At 47.3% G+C, this 21,423-nt stretch overlaps 1 protein-coding gene across 1 annotated transcript; it reads right to left on the reverse strand.

Moving 5' to 3' along the window:
• Positions 1-9,580: 9,580 nt before the first annotated feature.
• TAL2 (TAL bHLH transcription factor 2) lies at positions 9,581-17,789 on the reverse strand (the record flags this gene model as incomplete). Its single annotated transcript, XM_082782465.1, has 2 exons — positions 17,726-17,789; positions 9,581-9,947 (listed from the first exon to the last, which is right to left on the reverse strand). The coding sequence occupies exon 2, from the start codon at positions 9,935-9,937 to the stop codon at positions 9,581-9,583; it is 357 nt and encodes a 118-aa protein (XP_082638591.1). The 5' UTR covers positions 9,938-9,947; positions 17,726-17,789.
• Positions 17,790-21,423: the final 3,634 nt, after the last annotated feature.

Consider the following 21,423-nt stretch of genomic DNA (forward strand, 5'->3'; position numbering starts at 1 on the left):
CTTTAAGACAGTCATTTTTCCTCCTCCATTTGCTTTCATAAAATGGTGTCCTGAGATATTCTGCTTAGGGCTGCAGGACTGAGCGAATAGTCTGCTCTGCATGAGAAGGGGGAGCTATGCTATTTAAGGTGGAGTACAGAGCAAATGTCTTTCTTCCATTTTTCCCTTTTCCTCCCAATAGCAAATAATTTGTTGTCACCAGAGGCAGGAGCTGTTTCTCAGAAACCACCATTCTGAATTTTTGCCTGAAAGGGGTGCAGAACAAAAAAAAAAAAAAAAGCCATTAAGGAAATGCTTAATATTCCCACCATACTCTTTTGGGTAGTAAAAAGCAATATTCACCAGATTTTTAGGGACAGCAGGTTCAGGCCCATCACTCGCTGGAAGAGTTGCAATGTCCCTTTCTCTCTCTTGTCATCTCTGCAGGTTTGCACATAAACGCAGCACTTTAGTGATGTGTGGAAATGAGATGCCTCCTTCCAGCAGTTACCAGGTTGGAAGACAAAATATACTTCAGGTCTGTCTGTGACAAGTACAGTTAGCAGAGGCAATGGTAGAGCTGTGCATGCTCACACCATTCAGAGAACCTGAGCTCACACCAGTGCTGCAGCAATGTCAGTATCCCAAGCAACAATCAGGGCTGAGGGAGGTGATCCTTACCCTGTTCAGCCACAGCTGGAGTGTTGTGTCCAGCTGTGGGCTTCCCAGGGAGAGATGGGGCTACTGGAGAGAGCCAGCTGGAGGTACACAGAGGTGATTAAGGAACTGGAGCATCTTATCTAGGAGAGGCTGAGAGATGGGACTGTTCAGCCTGGTGAAGAGATGTTTAAAGGGAAGCATCAATGAGTACAAGTGTACGTTGGGAAACGATGTAGAAGGAACTAGACTCTCCTCAGAAGCACCCATTGAGAGGATAAGAGGCAAGGGGTACAAATTAAAAACTTGAAAGTCCATCTGAACGCAAGAAAAAAAAATACTGTGAAGGCAGCCAAACATGGGAACAGGTTTCAGACTCTCAGTCTGTGGAGATATTCAAAGTCTGGCTGGGCATCCTGATCTGGGTAATGTGGCTTGAGCAGGGCTGTTAGACCAGATGATCCCAGGAGGTCCCCACCAAACTTAACCATTCTGTGATCGCCTAAACTCTACAATAAGGTTGCTTTAATCTTATGCAATTTTTCCATAACCTTTCTGCGTTTCCTCTCAGGGCTGTTCCCTGAACAATTCCAGCTGCAGCAAAGCAAAAAGCTGGTAAAATAAGGCTGGGGGCACCCGTCATCTCCAGCAGGAGGGGTCCCACATTTCCAGTTGTGTGTGCCTATCTGCAAACCCACTGCCCAGCTTCCAATAAATTTCAAGTGCAGCCCCAGCCTGGTTGGACAGATTTGCGTGTGTCAGAAGCTGTCTAGTGCCATAGCTACCACCTGACCAACAATTTGCAGACCGTACTTCAGCTACGAGGTACTGGGAAGGATTAGCTAAGGAGAAAGAAAAGCAACGTTCAACAGGAAACAGGCTTTCCATTGTGCCCCTTCATTGTATATTCTCCGTGCTCCCTTTTCTGCTCTGTAGCGCAGGCCAGTTTGGGACACTCTAAATTGTCAAGAGCAGCAAGGGGTTACCCCGAGTGTGCTTTGTCTGACAATACAGACGGCTTTTTTTGTTAACTGACTTGAACCCATTGTCCGTGCTCCCCTCTCCCACCCCCTCTCCTCTGTCCTCAGCACCCTCATCCCCAGCCCAGCTCACCCTCCACAGATCCCTTGCACTGTTTGGGTTCATGAAGTACAAATTAACATAATCAGATTAGCTGCATGGGGTTGTAGAGCTGAAAGGGAAGAAAAAGAAAAAGTGGTTCACAAAGAGAAGCCCTGAGGAGGGCAGAAGGGGGTGATATTGCTGTTGTGCTGTGGTGCTGAAAACTTGCACCTGCATCGCAAGCGGATCCTCTTCTCACTGAGGACTCTTAGATGGTATTAACGCATGGGAATCCATTGAGGGGAGGAGAAGGGGGCGCAGAGGAGAGGAGAGGAGAGGAGAGGAGAGGAGAGGAGAGGAGAGGAGAGGAGAGGAGAGGAGAGGAGAGGAGAGGAGAGGAGAGGGGAGGGGAGGGGAGGGGAGGGGAGGGGAGGGGAGGGGAGGGGAGGGGAGGGGAGGGGAGGGGAGGGGAGGGGAGGGGAGGGGAGGGGAGGGGAGGGGAGGGGAGGGGAGGGGAGGGGAGGAGAGATTAATTGAATTGTCTGGACTGGGGATGTATGGTTTGCTGACAGTAGAAAACATTGTTTGATTCCTATTCATCATGGAGAGGAGATCAGCTTGGTAATCTGGCCTATCAAGATAAGAGTTTTAGAATTTCTGCAGGAGACTGATAAGAGACATAGTAGGAAAAAAGCCTCCTGACTGGGGGTGGAGTTTTCTTTTTGTTGCTGTTGTTTTTCTTTTCTTTTCTTTTCTTTTCTTTTCTTTTCTTTTCTTTTCTTTTCTTTTCTTTTCTTTTCTTTTCTTTTCTTTTCTTTTCTTTTCTTTTCTTTTCTTTTCTTTTCTTTTCTTTTCTTTTCTTTTCTTTTCTTTTTTCTTTTCTTTTCTTTTCTTTTCTTTTCTTTTCTTTTCTTTTCTTTTCTTTTCTTTTCTTCTCTTCTCTTCTCTTCTCTTCTCTTCTCTTCTCTTTTCTTCTCTTTTCTTTTTCTGGGCATTTTCTGTGTTAGGCTTGCATTGCTAAGAGTAGTAAACAATCTATTTGATTGCCTTAGTGCCTGCCCTAATTATCTCCATTCTGCCTTTGCTGGGAGAAGACCCTTCCCAGAGGACTCAAGACACAAATCCATAGCCACAGGTTTTAAACGCAGCCAAGGGCTTGGGGCCTTATATCCTTATATATTCAGGAACAAAGATGAAATGACTTGAAGGTGCCTGACTTAATAAGAGTCTTCAGATACCTTCCAGAAAAAGCTCCCTATCCAGAAAGCACCCCGGAAAGCAGTCAAGACAACACTACAGTGTTTTAAGTTGAGCCCTCAAGATCAACAGTCTTATTGACGATCTCAGCCCTAGATTTTTTCAGTGCTTCGGAGTCAGGATAAAAGCAAACATAAATGTCAGGGTAAGTCAAGCTTTCAGGCAGTATTTATGACAAGCCCCTGGCTGACTCGAACCTGCAGTTTTCAAGAAGAAATACTGTCTTTGGTTCCATTTACCTCAACAGCACATGGCCGAGACTGCTTGAAGTATTTAAAAGATAAAGTGGTAAAAAAACAAACTTTTATATTTTTATTATTTTACCAACACTTTATTTTTTTTTTAATAAGCAATTAATTTAACAAATATATTGCTAACTGAAATACAAAATGTATTTAGATATTCAGAAGTATAATCAGTATTTGTCTGCATTAGTTCAGTAGCCTCTGCTGATGGGAACCATTCGGGCAATGTTTGAAATTAATGGGAGATTTTACATCAGGGATTTCAGAATTACCTGACAATTTCACTTATCTGTTGATATAGCAGAAACAACGTGTTTTTTTTTTTCTTTTTTTTTCTTTTTTCTGTAGATGATATACAGAGCTGTAACACAGAGGAAGTCTATGCACCCACAACAAGAGTAGTGTCCATTCAGATGTGCCAGAAATGCAAGGATCATCCTGGACGCTTTCTCTCACTTTCACTGACATTTTCTCTTCTTTTCATTCTTGTCATTTTCCTTTTCCCTTAATCTGAAAGATTTCAAAGGAAAAATTTGTGTCCTGCCATTTGCACGTGACCTTACATGAACTTTAACAGCCTTCAAGGAGGTGGTGAGGGGAACACAAACACATACGCTTTCTAATCTGCTCAGCTCTGCAATTAAAAATTGATGGGTGAAGTCTGCCTGCAGAAGCTGCCTACCACGAGTTTCTCTCCCCGTCTTGGTGCTAGGGAACACCCACTGGCCTCCTGAGTGAACATGCAGAAATGTGGCCTGGGAGGCAGGACCATCCTCTGCCAAACACGTTGGCTGGGCGCGTTCGCCAGACAGCAGCTAGCCACTTTCTGTGCCTGTAAAAATGTTGGAGAAGGGTTTCCTCCACATAGCTCAGGAAGAGGAGGCAGAACCGGTAGCTCCCTTCTGCACCACGCTGTTTCTGTCGCCTTTCAAGCAGTGGGAGCTTTTCCCACCCAAGCAGCTTGTGCCAGAGCTGAGTGTTTTTGGCAAAGCCAGCCTGTCAGGCTCACTTGCTGCGGTGAGCCAGCAGCCATCCTTGCAACTGGCAGTGAGCTTTTCCCGTTCAGACCCACAGAGATCACTGCAGAAAGCTGTTACTCATCTCATAGCAGGGCCAGATATGTCCTTCTGAAACACTTTTTACCCCACAGGCAGTAAAGCACTTTGGGTCACAGTCAGTTGGCCTGAGTTCCTGTGCCTGGTTGGCTCGGTGTAACAGCCTGCACTCCGAGTGCTTTTAGCCATTGAAGTTTCCTCTTTGTAATCTTCAGGTCTTTCCAGTAGATGTAAACCCTTGTACAGTGCGAATTTAGTACTGTATAGTCTTGAATTGTGGGATTCTGTAGATTCTATTTTATGTGGTTGTACATCTACATATCAGGACACAGTAATTCTGCTGTGATTTGAGGAAGATGTAATCTCAGCTGCTGTTAGCCCTCCTCAGCTCCAGGAGCTGAGCACTGCTGTCTTCAAGGGTTTGCCAAATACAGTCACCAAGAGAAAAATTGATGCTATAAACCAACCCCATTGTAAACTGTGATCTGCATCCTCAGTTCACTTCTCTTAAGCTCAGGCAGGTTTCTTGGGCATCGTGCAGAGGTATTTCATGGCTAACCTTGGGTGTTGGGAAGGATCTTCCCCAGGTCTGAGGTATTCAGTGTTGCTCGCAGTACCCCCAGCCAGGTGTAATGGGACAGAAAGGTGGGTGCACAGAGACTTCTCCATCCCTGTCCTTGTGAATGCCTCTCTGCATTGCCAACATGAGAATTAGAAGTCCCACCTGGGGCCCAGTGCAGTCCATGTTGAGATTCACAAGTCTCACTGACTTCTGCTCTTCATCCTGAGCCACCTCCATGCTGTTTTGTGGCATTGACACTCAGCAGGGGAGATGTAGCCACAGAAAGGATGGTGGCTTTTCATTTGCCTTTTTTCCTGGGAGGTTCCTTTTCCAAAAGATGCTCCAGAACAGGGACGTACTACAGGAGACTCAGTTGTGCACTGTAGGGTTTGCAGTCTGTGGCAGCAAAACAAGCCATGGAGAGATGGGGTGTGCACACACAGGAAGGTGGCTGGGGGAGGATACAATGGGATGAGGCTACCTGTGTTTCTCAAATAAAAGACCTGGACCAACCCAGAGTGCAATGAAAACACTCCCCGTGGCTTACTGGCAGAACAATAATGAATAAATCCAGCCAGATACATCCATTGACCAGACAGGGGTAATCTCTACCTTCTGTAACCCCTATACTTGTTTGAGCTGCTTCTTCCACCCACCTTCTCTCCTTTGATTCTCTCAGCACCTGCTGTCTTAAAAACACAATTACATCCCTGGAAACTGATGGATTTAGGCTCTGTCACTTTGTCTATGGCCTTTAGATTTTAAGACTGGCTCCCAAGTGACCCCTGCCCCACAGGTCAGTAGTTAAGTCTCCCATTCTCTCCACCTCCTTTCATCACCCAGCCTTCAAAGAACAAAAGTCAGATCTGCCTTGCTCACACTACTTTAGCCGTGGTCACTGCATATCATTCCCTACCAGCAAAGAAATTTGTGGGAGACAGTTAGATATGGGAATATAAATTACTAGGTGGTTCCCGAATCATGTGTTTCTGAAGCATGTTGGTGCTGCAGTGCCCATTTCTTGCTCAGAGCAAGATGTTGCAGTGCTTCTCTAGCTTTGCTCAACCCAAATATCCAATGAGTGCTTCATTTACAATCCATAGCCACAAAGGAGGTACTGAGAATGTACTCAGTTCCTGTGGCATCAGTCCCCCCGGGTTCCGTGTCAGCAGGGGAGTGGCACTTCTCTGCCAGCAGCCAGCCTCTAAAGAAACTAGTCCTCCTTCCACCTGAAATGCAGAGGTATATTCTTCTGTTGATCTTGACGGAAATTCAAAATAAAGGAGAAGGCATACAAAGGCGTACAAAGAACTTCACGGGACGGGGGTAGTGCTGTTCAGCAGTTCACACAACCCATTTTAGGGCTGCTACTTACCACTAGGAGACTCAGGAGGGGCCTTATGGCTAGGGACACTTTTGTCATTTGCACTGAGATTTTGCCACTGCTGCAACAAGAGACATTTTCAGCCAGCTTCACGTGATGTGGTAGACCTCCATGCCACAGGTACCATTATCTCACAGCACAGCACCATGATTTTACCATGCCCACCCCCAGAGGAAGAGTGGGCACATGATGCTGAGTATGCCGACTGGTTCAGCATTACTTGCTCTCTGCAGAGGACACTCTCTTAAGTTGATGTTGCCATGCATGGTGCAAACACATATTTTAAAGGTCACATTTGCTGATTTCATTATTTTTAAATAGAATCTCTCGGGTCAACATCTTTCTCAGGCACATATTATACAGAAATATCTGTCTTGGTGTTTCATAGAATGAGAATCATAGCATGGTCTGGGTTGGAAGGGACCTTAAAGACCATCTCATTCCAACCCCTCCCACCAGACCAGGTTGCCCAAAGCCCCATCCAACCCGGCCTTGAACACCTCCAGGGATGGGGCATCCACAGCTTCTCTGGGTAACTCGTTCCAGTGCCTCACCACCCGCAGAGTAAAGAATGTCTTCCTTATATCTAATCTAAACCTACCCTTTTTTAGCTTAAAGACATTACTCTTTGTCCTATCACTACACTCCTAGATAAGGAGTTCCCCTCCAAAGAGCAGTATGGGACATCCAGTTGAGAAAGCAGCTGAAATTGTCCCTGTGTCCCAGTGATTTTCTGTCTTTTCCTCACAGCTTTTTCATTTGTCACCTGAGTACTCCCTCTCCCTCTCCCAGCCCTGTATTCAGCTGGGGATTAGGTTGTTCCCAGCGGGTGCTAGCCAGAGCAGCTTTACATCCCAAGCTCCTCTGAACTTTGGAAGAGTTTTTATATCTGAACTTGTGCTCCAGTCTGAATCCAGAGATTGTACCTATTTAAACATTTCTGGATAACAATAGACTCAAATCAGAGTTCATGTTAACTCTTCAGGATTACTTCTGCTTTTTAAAATGGAGTTGGCTAAAATTTTCTGAGTTGTAAATATTTGGAAGACAGAACAGTATTTCACAATTAAATTTTACTTATCAGTATTTTTCAAGAGCTGGTCAAAATCTTCCTCATACGTAGACTTAAATAGATTTCCACCAAAAAGTGTAAATTATAATAAACAAAGAAATTCAGTCATTTTTCATCATCTGTTAGTATTTCCAAGTTGTTCCTTAAGAACAAGAATCTTGCATAAGTGCTGAGTAGTAGAATGATTCTCTACTGGAAATTATACTGTGATGTTTCTGATATCCTCTACCAAATATCACAAAAAATGTAAAATTGAATTTTAGAGGCTATAAAGACAAAGATAGATTTGTTTCTTAAATAATTTATTTGGAATATATTAGATGTTAAACATATAGCACAAAATATCATCAGGTGGTGCACCACATTTATTCATGATCATACAGATAAGAAATCTGCAAAACACAAAGAAAAAAGATATGACAAAAAAAAAAAAATCTTTGGTAGACAGAACTAGTCAAACACAAGTGGAACATGAGAGTAAGAAGCTCCTAAATGGAAAGGAGAACAAAGAAAGTGTTGATATGAACCAAAGCAATAACAAGAAGGGAACTTTTTAGGATAAAAAATACATAAGCATGTTGTGTTACAAAATAGACAGGTTGTCTTTCACCTTCCCTCATCAATAACTCTTCTTACAAGATGTTCTGACTTGGTGATGTGTGTTTCCTAGGATATCAAGTGGGTGATGGACCGAAGAGCACCACCACACCTCACCAATAAGTACCTTGATTGACTTGGACTAATTTGTCTTGCTGTAACTCCCAGCAAGTAAACAGAGAGCTAGGACTTGGCTCATTACCTCTGAGGCTCCATGCAGAAGAGGCTGCGATTCCATTCGGTGACATTAGAGCAGGCAGAGTTGGCAGTGCTAATTGCACAGGCCATCCAAGAGTCTCTCAGTGTGTTTTCACTTAGCTGCTCTCCAGCACAGTCCTCAGCCCTGATAGCTCAGAAATGCAGAGATAAGCAAACCAAAGACTCACAGTATTCAGAAATAAAATGGTACAGTCATCAACCCTTTCAGATTTTTTGTTTTTTATTTTTTGGATCAGTTTTCCACTGACTCCTGCATCCTACAGCACCAGCCCTGAGCTGCCCTCATGAATAACTGGAAACAGCCCAGGGAGATGCCTTGGCACATGTGAGCTCCATTTATTCACTTGTCATGAATATATATATATTTTTTTCTAAGTATTGAAGTGTACCTGGGTCCACATGGAAAGAGAAAAGACTTGTGTCAGTGGGAACAGGATCGGAACAGGATCTGCTTACACCTGGTGTCGTTTTTTCTGTTCCTCTAGAAAAGGTTTATACTCTTCAGAGGCAGACCAGATCTTTGCTGACATAGATCAGGAAAAATCTGAATCCATAATTCAGGAAATTGAATTGATTTGTGTGCAACAACCCACAATGGTCACCCCTCGTGAGACCTCTCTCAGCCTGCTTGTCACCTAAATGCCCAGAGCAAGGTGGTTGTTCCCTGTGCCAACAGGGACCAGAGTGTGCTGGTCCTGTATGTCCAGCAGCTTCTGCCAGACCCAGACTGCACCCACTGCTTCTGCACCTCTGAGTGGGAAGGGGCACCTCTCACTTGCACTTCCAAGAAGGTTTCCTCAGCGCATCACTGAGGCCTTTGTCCTGGGACCTCTTTAAACTAATGTTTAGTTTTGTTTAATAGCATATTTCTCTAATATGATGGATTCCTCCAATACAGGGAAAGGTGTGGCCAGGTTCAAGGGCTAGGACTTGTAGTTTCAAAAAAAAAAAAAAAAAAAATCAAGCTGGAAATAAGATTTGCAGGTTTAACAGTGAGAGACAGTAGCTACTGGAAGCACAGGTGAATGACTGGAGCAAATGTCCCTCAAAAATTGTTCGCAACTGAGGTCAGATGTCTTTCTTGGAAAAATTTTGTGGTACGGTCAGGATTACTTGAGCTCAGTAGCTTTTCCTCAAAATAGCGTGGGAGAACAATCTCTTTCCTTGCCAGAATCACTGGATGAATTTCTTTCTAACAGAGATCAGGGCAGAATGCCCTTCTGGCTCGGACCCTGCTGTGGCAGCGGTGAGTCCTTCCAGGCTCCCAGGGTCTGAGAGTTCTCTCTCTGGTCTTTCAGGTTGCTGGCTGACCAAATAATTCCTTTCCTGTTAAATAAAAACTTATTAAAAAAAAAAAAAAAAAAAAAAAAGTAATAAATATAAATAAATAATCAATGTACATACAGAAGCAACCCACAAAAAAAAAAAAAAAAAAAAAAAAAGTGGGGGGGAAATACATGTATCAGACTAACACCAATCTCTCATTGTCTGCTAAGGAGACAAAGTCTCTGGCCAGCAGCACTCTGCAATATTGCTGCTCCCACCAGGAGAGGAGGCACCATAGCTCTCAACCAGAGCCAGCTCCTCCATGCTCTGCAGGCGTGGGGCTTGCTGGAAGAAGCCCAGGAGGCTGCCTCGTGCTGCCGCTGCCGTCTGCTGCAGGCCGGGCTCTCCCAGCACCTTGACGAGGAAGTTGATGTACCTCATGGCGAGCCGCAGCGTCTCGTTCTTGCTGAGCTTTTTGTCAGGCGGGTGGGTGGGAATGAGTTTCCTCAGCTTGGCAAAGGCGCTGTTGACGTTCTGCTGCCTCCATCGCTCCCTGGTGTTGGTGAAGATCTTCCTTGTCATTCCCACAGCGCTGCAAAGCAGAGGAGATGGTGAGTCCATGCCAGATACCCCTGACTGCTGACCCACAGGGCACTTCTTTGGAGGGAGGGCAGGCAGGCAGGACGAGGCCAAGAACACCCCCGTGCTTCCCAAACCCCATTCACACCTCCCTGGGGGCTGCTCCCACCCGGCCCAGGCCTCGTGGCTCACAGCAGGAGCTCAGCCAGGCTTGGGTGGACCTTGTGTTGGGGCCTGCAGCGGTCAGACAGCTGATATTAATGAGTACGTGTGATTATGGTTATTTCGGGAGACTTCTCCAGGGAGGCTATGTTCTGGTACCCTGCCCAGCCCACACTGACTGCTCGCTGCTGGCGGCAGGCACTCTCCAGTTGGATCCATTTGGACTTCTATTTTAGCCTCTGAGAGCTGCCAAGGCTAAGCCACAAATGCCACGAGTGCTCCCAGGCAGGGCTTTGCAGGCTGCAGAGGTTAAGCATGACTCCTACAAAGCGTGCAGGCATTCCAGCCAAAATGTCCCCATAGAGATTACTTGGCCGCCCCGCCTCGGGGAGCTGAGCAGCTAAGGAAACCCACGGCCCAGCGCAGATCTGGCAGCAGGAGACTGCTCTGCAAGCTCTGAGGGGTGACTCTAAATGCAATTTGGCAGAGAGGTGATCAAGGGATTGTGGGGTTGACCCAGCCTTGCTTGTATTGCCATCAAAAGGAATCCCAGAGACCAGCTGAGATGGATGAAGGCATATATGCCCATCTGTAACACGCCAGACCACACAGCTTTTCTTGCCCATTCCCTTTTCCCAGGAAGGCTGTTTTGGTCCCCAACAGCCCTCTGGTCCTTGCTCATAAACATCTGATGGATGTAGTTCCCTCCAAAGAGCCTTCCCTGCTCTCACACAGCCCTGTGGCAGACATCCACTTTTCCATTTCTGAAGCTGCTTTTTTATGCCAATGGCACACAGACAGTTGGAGCAGGGAAAACAATCCAAGGGAACGGAAAACATCCAAGGGAATAAAGGGCACATATTTCCACCAACCTTCTTCTGCATGTGTAAACCCAGGCTCTTAATATGGCAAACTCACCCACACAGCAGTCCCACAGGGGCTGGGGAGAAGCACCCCTCACCCCCAGAAGGGGGAAACTCTGCGGTGATGCAGAGGTTGGAGGGGCTCCCCTGGCAGGGAGACAAGACATGCAAGGCAGGCCGAGAAGTCCCAGCCTGGCACGGATTGCAAATCACCAGACAGACACAGCTACAGGGTCATAAATCATGTTGGAGCCATGGTCAGAGATGTGCCTGTGTAGGCTTTATATGGCTACGCTCACGCTGCCCCTACCTCCCTGTCGCCTCTCAGCTGTAGCCCTCACAGAGCTGCCGCATTGCTATTCTGGTAGAAGCTGGAAATTGCTGGCAGCCCGGTTGTCTACTCCACCTTCAGGAACAAGAAATTTGTCCCGTCAGAATGTCCTTGCTTCATGAGTGGCTCATTTGAAAAAGAAGCAAGCCCTCATATTGCAAATGGCTGAGAGATTTTCATATTTCTTGTAGATTTGCATGGAGACCCACTGCTTGATTCAAATGGGGACCACACCTCTCTTTTAAAATTGTTTTCCTACTCTGCGCGTCACTTTTGGTTTGTGCTATGTGAACAAATCTACTTTGTACTTTGCACCCACCCGGAAGAGCTAGCTACCTTTTTGGCAAGAACACTGCTGAAACAGCAATACAGATTTCAGACGCTGTCCTCCTCTGCTCTTGTCCACTGCGGCACATTCATTCCCAGGGCAAAACTTTCACCGTTACAGTTTTATTTTTCCAAGCAGCTGCTTGGATCCCTGTGACTTTCAGAGTGCCACCTGCTTCCCTTCCCCCCACTTTTTTTGTTTATCTGTTTTAGGATAACTTTATTCTTGTACAAGGTCAGTCATTTTTCATGAGGTAGGAGAAGTTATTTGGGATTCCTTGCTCCTTCTAATGGGCCAGGAGGACAGCATTTTGCCAGGCTGCTCAGTCTCTGGGCTGTGGTTCTGGTGCATGGCTCTGGGTGTACATCTGGGCTACAAATGCTGATTGAGGGTCAGCTCCTGCTCTTTCTTCTGCTGCAGGCAGTGCCCAGTGCAGCGCTCCAGGAGAGCAGGTCAGCACACAGCCTTGGCGCTGTGAATTTGTCCTTTTAGCAGCATTATTGGTGGGAAAATAACCCCAGCCTGCTCCTGCACACTACACTGCCTTTGTCTCTCTCCTCTTTCACTTGGAAAGGACACTACCTCTGTGGTCACAAGCCTTGTCAGCAAATAGATGCCTTTGTGGGACCGGCGCCTGCTTTACACTTCAAAAACGCGTGTTTGTACTTCTGATATTTGTTCAGGATCCCCGAACAACAGCTTCCTCCCACCCCAGTGCTCCCCTCTGTGCTGACACCCCATGGGGAGATGCCCTGCAGGTGTGACCCACCTCCATGCACCTCTCCACCTTAAATCCCTCTCCCTTTCTCCCACTGCTGTCTTGGTATTTCCTGTCGTGGCGCTCAGCGCTTCTGCTGGAAGCAGGAGAGGAGCTTCATGAGCCTGGTCCCGTGCTGCCCGAGTGTAATGTTTCAACAGAGCTTCTTTCCTCACATCACGACCTGCCCATCCCTCCAATTCCCTCTAATCACGGCACCTTCCGGCCAAAAGGCAGCGTGTTTGCTGACAAGGGATCTGATTTCCATTCATTTTGTCTCATCCCTTTCCTCCTCTTCCCTCCTTCTCTCCAGCCCTCCTCCCCACCAAGGGTGGCTTTCAGTATGAAATTACTTGCAGCTTCAGGTCTCTGCTAATGTTGCACGTCCCTTAGCTTTCTCTGGTGTGGTGTTGCCCAGGGGCTGCACACAGCCCATACCCCCTCAGTCCATTTTAAACCCATGCAGAGATCACCACTTTGCTTACACACATCATGGACAAACAGCATGAAGCTGCACACCTGGATTACCCTGTGCTTTACAGTCACCTCCGCCAGCCACAGCTTAACAGCCCCACATGCAGCTGATAAGAAAGGCACCAGGACAGCAGCAGGCTAAATTCAAGGGGATTAATTCTGCTCTCAGGAATGTAGACCCGGAGGGTTACAGCATTTCCGCTGGAAGAATAACTCTGAGGGGTAAAGCGGAGCCACCGAGGACAAGATTTAACCGGGATCAGGAGGAGATATCCAGAAGCAGCGGGTTAGTGCAGCTTTGTGAGCTGCGATCCACATCTGCAGCGTGTAAAGAGAATTGTGCGAAGCCATAGCCCCAGCTCAGCAGTGAATCTGCCCTGACAGCCAGACAGAGGAAAACAAAACACCGCCACCCACCGAACGGAGAGATGAAGCTCTTCCCACCCCCTGCCTGCTCTTTTGAAATGAGCAAAAATAGGAGGGGGGGGGAAATTCTGGCTGCGGCTAATGCAGCCGCAAGTGTCACCAGACAAAAGACCAAACAATAGAGGAGATGAAGACCTCTCTCTCGGTGGCAGCAGCTCTCGCAGCCTCTCCATGCGAGAGCTCAGGCGCTTCCAGCAGCAGCAGCAGCAGCAGCTGAGGCACAAAGTGCCGTCCCTGCGAGGACATTCCCCAGCAAATGGCCCCCAAGCCAGCGGTTAATGCCTGAGGGCCGGCAGGGGACTCACCGGCAGCCCAGCACTCAGTCATAATTAGCAGGCTGCTATTAAATAAAGATTGTGGATGAGAAAGTTCCTCCCTCAAGTTATACCTTTGACCTCACTGAAGTTAAATCCATGCTGAAACCAGCCACTGGAGACCTACTCCTGCAAATCTTAATCAGACAGCAGATGCCTGCTGCCAGCAAGAATTGGAGTGCTTCTAGTCAACCTGCGATGCCACGCTGCTGCTCCACAGGGGAAAAACCCGGTGCCTGCTAGAATGGGTTATTTAACACATTGATTTTGTGAAGTCCCCTCAGCCCTGGCGTCAATGGCAGCCCAGCAGCAGGTGGTGCCCGGGCCCTGCAGCAGGCAGGTGCTTGGGAGCCTGATCCACCATGGGGAGCAGAGATCACCCCAGCAGAGCTCCCCGTGGCCACGCTTTGTTCGCTTTGCCTCAGTGCGACGTGGTGAAGAGGAGGAGAAGGAGGAGGAGGAAGCTCATTGTTTGCCTCTTCAGCTCCATGCCAGCTGTGGAGCACAGGGCTCAGTACTGTGCAGAGGAGAAGATTGAGTACGGATGTCACAAAACATTACACTGCCTATCAGTAACACATGCGACTTTTTTTTTTTCCTTTTCTTTTCTTTTTCTCCTCCCCATAGGAGAAATAGTCTTGACGCTCTGCAGCTGAACCATGCTCTGTCTGCTCAGGCCTGGAGGCCATCCCTTGGGAAGCTCAGCAGGCTGCAGAAGGGGGAGCACACCTCCAGGCTCGGGATCATCCCTCTCAGCTTTCCTTAGCATTTCCATACCCCTCCCCGAGTGCCCCCCACCCGAAATCCCACTGGTGTGCTGGTGGGAGAGCACAGCGCAGTGAGCAAAAGGCTGTGCAGGCCACCAGGGAGCTGCACTTCTGTCCTCATTTCCACTCCCCTTTCGCCTCAGGCAAATCTCTTCTCCTTCCTGTGCCTCCGTGTCCCTCCTGCCTGCAATTAGCCCATCTCAGCTGCAGGTTTTTTGGAAAGGAAATCATCTCTGTGTGAGCACAGTGGCCTGCTCAGGGTGGCCCAGCCTCACCCGGCAGTGACGAGTGCTGGGCCCATGAGGTGAAGCAGAGCCATCGCTCCCCACTCTGGTGGAGCGCCTCCAAACACCTGTAAGCGAAATTCATTTTGTTTTAAGTCAGGCGTGGGACGAGGAGGGACTCCAACAGTAAACTACGTCTCGTTTCACTGCCTCACGCCTCTGTCGGGAGGGTTATCTGGCAATCGTGCTGCGGTACAAAGCACAGCACAGCAGCTAAAGCGCCATAAAAAACAGCGAGCGCTGACAGAGTGATTTACCTTTTTTAAGGTCTGTAAATCTGAGACAAAGCGCACGCAGTGAAATCTCCGCTTCTGGGAGCTCTCCTGTCTAAGGGCAGCATTTACAGGACGCTCCCAGCTATGCCGTCCTCTCTTTGAACCTCCAGGAAAAGGAGACCACCGGAGTGCAAAAGAGTGGTGTAAAAGTCACAGGCTTAAGTCAGCCTCCACATTTGAGGATACTCATCCAAACTACGTCTGATTACAGTTTCAGAAGGTAATTTTCACAGCAGCCAGCCTTGCCCCGCAGTGGTGCAGCCTTGCAGTCTGGTGGCCCACCCAGAGGGTGCATATTTCTTGCAGGGGTGTGAGCTCACTGCTGTCAGCAAATCAGTGAAATTTTGGCAAAATAAGTATTCCCCGCAGACACTTTTAATTTGAACACCTTCAAATGCTGTTCCTAAGACTGTCTTTGGAAAGGTAGATCTGGAAAGCGATGGACTGCCACCCAACAGGTGTTTGGCAGAGAACAAAATACGTGGTTGAAACCTTATCACAAATGACAAAGAGATTTGCAAAAATTAACTCCCTGTGCACACAGGATTTTTTTTTTTCCCATGTATCCCCACTTGCCAATGCTTTTTTACAGTAAAATCAATTTATACCACAGCTCTGTGCAAAGAAAAAACAACAACAACAAAGCCCTCTTGCTTTGCAACAGTTCTTGCTAAATTAAAGTCTAGTGTATTGGCATGGACACAACAGCTTGCTATGTTGTACAGCAGCTGAGAAAGAGACGTTCAGCCAAGAGCTTTAACCCTTTTTTTTTTTAACTTGCACTAGCACTGTCTATTCAGAAAGATCCAGGAAACATTTTGTAATAAAGCTTTTCTGTCCTCCTAGTCCCATCTCCTGTACAGCCCTCTTGAGTCAAAGGTTCAACTGCAGTTCCACCGGGTTTCCATTAAAAACAGCCTCTGTTGAATTCACTTCCCAAATATTACATATTACAAAGTCCCTGCCCTTCTCAGCTTAAAGGAGGGGGATCAGATGCTGCCCATCTCTCAGCTTGGCAGGGACGGGCCTGTGGCAGCTCACAGCTGCTGCAGGAGTCCTTAGGGACATGTGCCTCTGGGAAGGTCTATCTGCTGTTGTTTTAGGGTATGACCCTATGACAATACTCACTACACATCCCGTCCAGGTCTGCTCTGAGGTCTGCTCTGAGGCTGACAGAAAAATCTCTCTGTGACTTCAGCAGGACCAAAATTTTGATGCCATCCCACTATCTGTGTACAGTGTCCTCGTTTCCTACCAAACATGACTTAAAACCAGTCTGCAGGGCACCATGGCATCACCCCAGGAATTATTGGGGTCTGCTGCATGTAAGATCAGAGGTCAACAAAAGCACTGAGAAACATACCCACCAGGGCAAAACGTGACCTGCAAAGCTGTGATACCAACCACCATGAGGCAAGGACTGTGCTGCTGGTTTTCCATAGGTGTCATGCTGCTAACCTCCACAAGACTACACCTGGTGGAAAGGCCAGCATGAAGATCATCACAGCCACAGCCATGCTCCTGGGCACCTGCGTTTTGTCACCAAGCTGCCCACCTTGCTTGGTGGCTCTGTGAGCTCCTCATTTCTTGGATTAGCTACTCACACCATGGCTACTCTAATATCCCGTGTAAACAGGTAATAAAAGCAAACTGCATTTATTTCAGCTATTTTTTTGTGAAATGTATGGTGGAGTAAGGTCCCAAAACCCATATATTGTCCTATACTCTCACACACAAACAGATACAGCTACTTCAGAAAAAAAAAAATGCTACTTTTATTATTTGCTTTTTCAGATAGACACAACTTTATGTAGTAGATTAGCCCTGGAAATATGAACCTGTTCTAGATTGGGAGGTTTCAAAAGTTTTTTTGTTTGTTTGTTTGTTTCTTAACTTTGAGAATTGTCAACATTTACCCGCTGAACTTAAATGAATAAAATCATTAAGCTTTTCCTACTAAGTGAACTATTGAACTAGGCAAAATTCAGATACTTGTGCATTTTACAGGCACATCTGTTCTAAGGCAGTGTCCTGTAAAGTAGTGGGGATATTTTTAAATATGTGAGGTTTGAAATTTAAAGCTCCTTTTAACATCCTTATTTGTTGACACATTCATAGGATTTCCACACAGGCTAGTGCATAATCATACAAAAAGGTCTGGCACATATTTTGTTCTGTATGCTTTTGCAAATATTTTGTTTCAAATATCAAACACTGGAGAATTCGTTTAAGCTCTATTTCTCAACTCAGGGTTCCTATGGTGCTCTGTGTAATCATTTTACACCAGTGCAATAACTCATTCACATCACTTTGCTGAGGTATAAATGAGTTCACCTAGTGGGTAATTACGAAGTTATAATGTAAGAAAATCTAGGAATACTAGGAACAGTGACTCTAAGAATCACTTTTTTTTTTTTTTTTTTTTTTTTTTTTTTTCGCTCCACATCTATGCATCAACATTTCTGTCCAAAATATAAAAACAAACAAAACAATATTTCACCTGGTGTAAGGTTTTATTCACTGGGTGGGTTCTAAGAATTGGAAAAGCCCAAGTACAGGAACAGGGCAACAGAATTATTTCAATTAAAGGCAGTCACCCAGAAGTGGCTGTTTCCGTAACCATTACGTCTGCCAGATAAGGTGCCTTACTCTTAGCCTTTTGATGACAAGATCCCAAGATGCCATGACAATAAGTGAAAGTCCCTGCCATGTGTCTCGGGAAGGAAACGTCAGCATGCCCGAGGAAGTTGCAAGGTAAGCCCAGGAGAGGGGCAGCAATTCTGCAGGGAGATGAGTAAGTCGTCACTTACATTTCTGGTCACAGGTGCTTGCAGCTCGCCAAACCTGGTCAGCTGGTGAAGGGACGGCAAAATCGGACGTCTCCTCTTTTCCTTCCCTGGCAGCTCTCGCCGTGCCTGGCCACAGAGCTTGCTCTCGCTGGATGGAGTCCGCCTGGTGCTGGTCCTGGCCGCCTCATTTATAGAATAGCAGGTCCTTTGTCTGGCGCGTGTCACCACTAGTCCTAGCAATCCAGGAGCTCGTTTTGCATCTCCCGGGAGATTCTCTCTGTCCTGCCTTTTCTCTCCTCACCACCGCTCTCTGCCCCTTTCTGGAGGGCTGGGGCAGGAACTCTGACCGTGCTTACTAGTCAGGGCACAACTTTGGCTGGGTTTGACGTACTTTGCAGGAAAAGATGGAAATAAAATCTTTTTTTCTTTTTTTCTTTTTTTCTTTTTTTTTTTTTTTCTCTCTCTCTTTTTGGTGTGTGTGTTTTGTTTTGTTTTGTTTTGTCAGCTCTGAGCCTGTAAATGAGATCCAATGTTTATTCAAAAGCTGGCTTTAACACGACGCCGGGTTCAGACACAGGCTGACGTGTTTACCGTGTCCCTGAGCAGGACATGCCCTCTGCTCTGACAATGCTGTGATGCTGTGGAGACGGCTATGTGCAGGCAAATCGACCCTGCCACTACATTTTGGAGAAAAGCTGGCTTCCACGTGGAGCCCCTGGTTGCACCTCCTGCAGCCTGCAGCACAGCCTGAGCTGCTGCTCCGGTGCCTGCCTGGGTCCGAGTACAAGAAGAAGCTGCAGGCATGCACTCACACATCAGCCAGCTTTCCCTTCACTGTGGGGCCCACGCAGTGCATGAAGGCTGGGTTTAATTTCTGCATTTAAAAGCAAGGGCAACCCCGCTCTGTACCCTTGCAGCTGAGACACAGGGTCTGCCAAGTGCAGACTTCGTTCTGCTTTGCTGGGGTAGGCCCCAAATGTCCTCTCAGCTCAGGGACAGCAGCCAAGCCATCTCACATCTGCCTGCTAAAAACAAAAGGACAGACTGCCCCTGCATGAAAGGGGTCCCTCAGCTTAGGAACCCGGCAGAGGAGCTGCTGTGGGGGCCTGACAAAACCCAGGCTCCCTTTCCAGTCAGGCACAGAGCTCCAAGGAGAGGTTCAGAGGGTCTGGAGATATTTGGAGGCCACCTCAGACCTCCAAACATCACTGTGACCATCTCCATGGTGCACATCCTGGATAGGGCTCATGCTTTCTCCCACACTGGGTTTGTAAAAGCGCTGCACGTTTCTCAGCTAGGAGGATTGCCCCCCATAAATATTGACATCCCGGGGTGGAAGGATGCAGTTCCTCCATGGGGAGAAAAGCCTCGGTCCTCGGTGGGGCAATTCATCCCCTGACCAGGGGGTTCAGCCCTTTCACACAGTAAATTAACAGCAGCACTACAGCCTGAAAGCTGTGTCAACCGCCTCATTTAGCACGAGTGTTGTGTTAACTGTAGGCCTATTCCAGAGGGGCCTTTGGCCTCACAGAAGCCTGATTTCTATGCCATTTACATTGGAAAGCTGCAGAGTGCTCCTCCCCTTGTGTTGCTTCCCCCAGCCCCTCATTTACCCACTGCCTGCCTGAGGTACCCCAGCGCTCATGGGGCCAGCCCAGGAAGGGGAGGGAAATGAAACCGCTCATCCCTAAGTGCTTGGACACTCATCTGCCCAGGACCTTCAAAACCCAGCAAGATGAAGCAGCAGAAAACATGCAGACATGAGAGCATCTGTCCTTGCTGGGAGAGGGGCTGGATGGGTTGCTATTCGTTCTCATTCACATGTCAATGCAAGAGGTGCCCTCTCCAGAGCCAGGTTCAACCCTCCAAGGGCTGTCACAGACCAGCCTTCCTCTTCTGCAAGCCCCAAGGTGCAGGCAAGGCCCTGCTGCCTCTGCAGAGCATCCACAGTGTCCACAGCACTCTGGGGGCACCGAGGTCTGCCCTCAGCCAGGACCAGGGTGCCAGAACAGCTGACAGGCAGGGAGAAGGGAACAAGAGCAGTGAAAGCAATATTGTGCCCTGGGCATGCTCTTCCTCACAAAGATTTCTGCAGGGACCCATTCTGAAATCTTCCTTGGAGTCTGGGGCAACTCTCAGCTGCAGTGGGTCCAGCTTTTTAGCAGCCACCTGTAACCAGTTCATGAAAAGTCAAGTGGAAACAGGGGACTTTTTGTAACTTGCACTCTTTCCCTCCTTGAACATTTCTCAGAGTAGAGCCCCAGTACCCCCGTGGTACTGATGGGAGCAGGGTGGGAGCACTGCAGCGTGTGCAGCTGGAGGAGCTGGGAACAACCAGCTGCAGCACTCTGCAGGTGCAGAAACTGCTGGGAGACACCTCAAAACAGTGCCCTTCCTCGGCAAAACTCTTGCTGCAGATGGGCAGGAAATCAAAGAGAATTCTACATTAATATGAGCAGGGATTTCAGGAGATGGGCCTGGGTTCAAATTATTCCCTCCCCGACCCCCCCCCCCCCTTGTAAGGGGACACTTTCAGGCTGGTGAAAGCAGCAGACAGAAAGTGATGGGTGGAAAAAGGACAGCACGAGGCTGCAAACAGACAGCAACATTACCACCGAGCCTTCAGAGCCACATTTTACAGATGGGAACAATAAGAAGCAATTATGCACATCTGGGCTTCTGCCCTTCAAAATTGAAATTTAGATCAATAGATTTTGAATATAGCAAGCTGGAGGAGGCTGCTCGGGGTTCAAAACAGCAGCTGCATGCAGACTGCTGAAATATTAAATTTCCATCATCCAAAGCTTTCTGTAACCTTTTGAATCTCTTATTAGTGTTAACAAAACACTCACATCGGGGGGTGATTTAAATTCTGGCCACACTTTTCAGCTTAATTCCAGAAGCCAAAAATCTTTTCCTTTTTAATGCTGAAACTCGCTTATAGCCTTGAAGAAAATGCTTAGCCACGGAAGAAAGAGACCTAATGTTTCTCTGAACCAGGCACTGGCAGCAGAAGGGGAGAGGCAAGCAGCTCATTTTCCCAGTAACACAGAAGTACCTAGACAATACAGATTTTCTGGAAATCACCTAGAAATGAGGAAAAACAAGACATTCACCCCAGAGGTCCCATTTCCTCTGCCACAGAACAGTGAGCTTGCCCAGGCTGTGTGCAGCAATGAAGCCACCACCTAAGAATCACTCGAAAGAAGGATTCAAAGGAGCAAGGAGCAGAGTATGGGTAAAGCTTCCTGGCCACATTTTAAGCCCTGAAGGGTCTCTGCCACAGAAGTGGTTGTGCCTTCCGCAACAGTCTTTTAACCAATGACAAAAGTTGTTTAATTTTCATCAATTTCAAGCCAAATACTCAATGCAGGTATTTGAAGTGCTGTGAGTCCCCAGCCTTTTGCACCATCTAGCAAGTTCTCCTCCAAGGCTTTGAAACCATGTTTCCTCTTTGAGGAAAGCTCTTGCAAGCATGAAGAGATTTTGCCCTGAATCTCCCTAATATCTCTTCTTATTGAAGGTTGCTGCTTGAAAATGGATGAGGTTGAAATTCTCCAAGGAGAGGACTGATAATTGGTGCTTGAGATTGCTTACTGCCAGACTAGGGGTGCATGTGTTTGCAAAGGGTAAGTGCAAAAAAACTGCCTCTCAGGAGTGCATTATTGTCTTGCAGTCCATTTCACATAGAAAAAGCAGACGTGCTGACTATTGTGTCA

Source organism: Aythya marila (genome assembly GCF_965140915.1).
Source record: "Aythya marila genome assembly, chromosome: Z".
NCBI lineage: Eukaryota > Metazoa > Chordata > Aves > Anseriformes > Anatidae > Aythya > Aythya marila.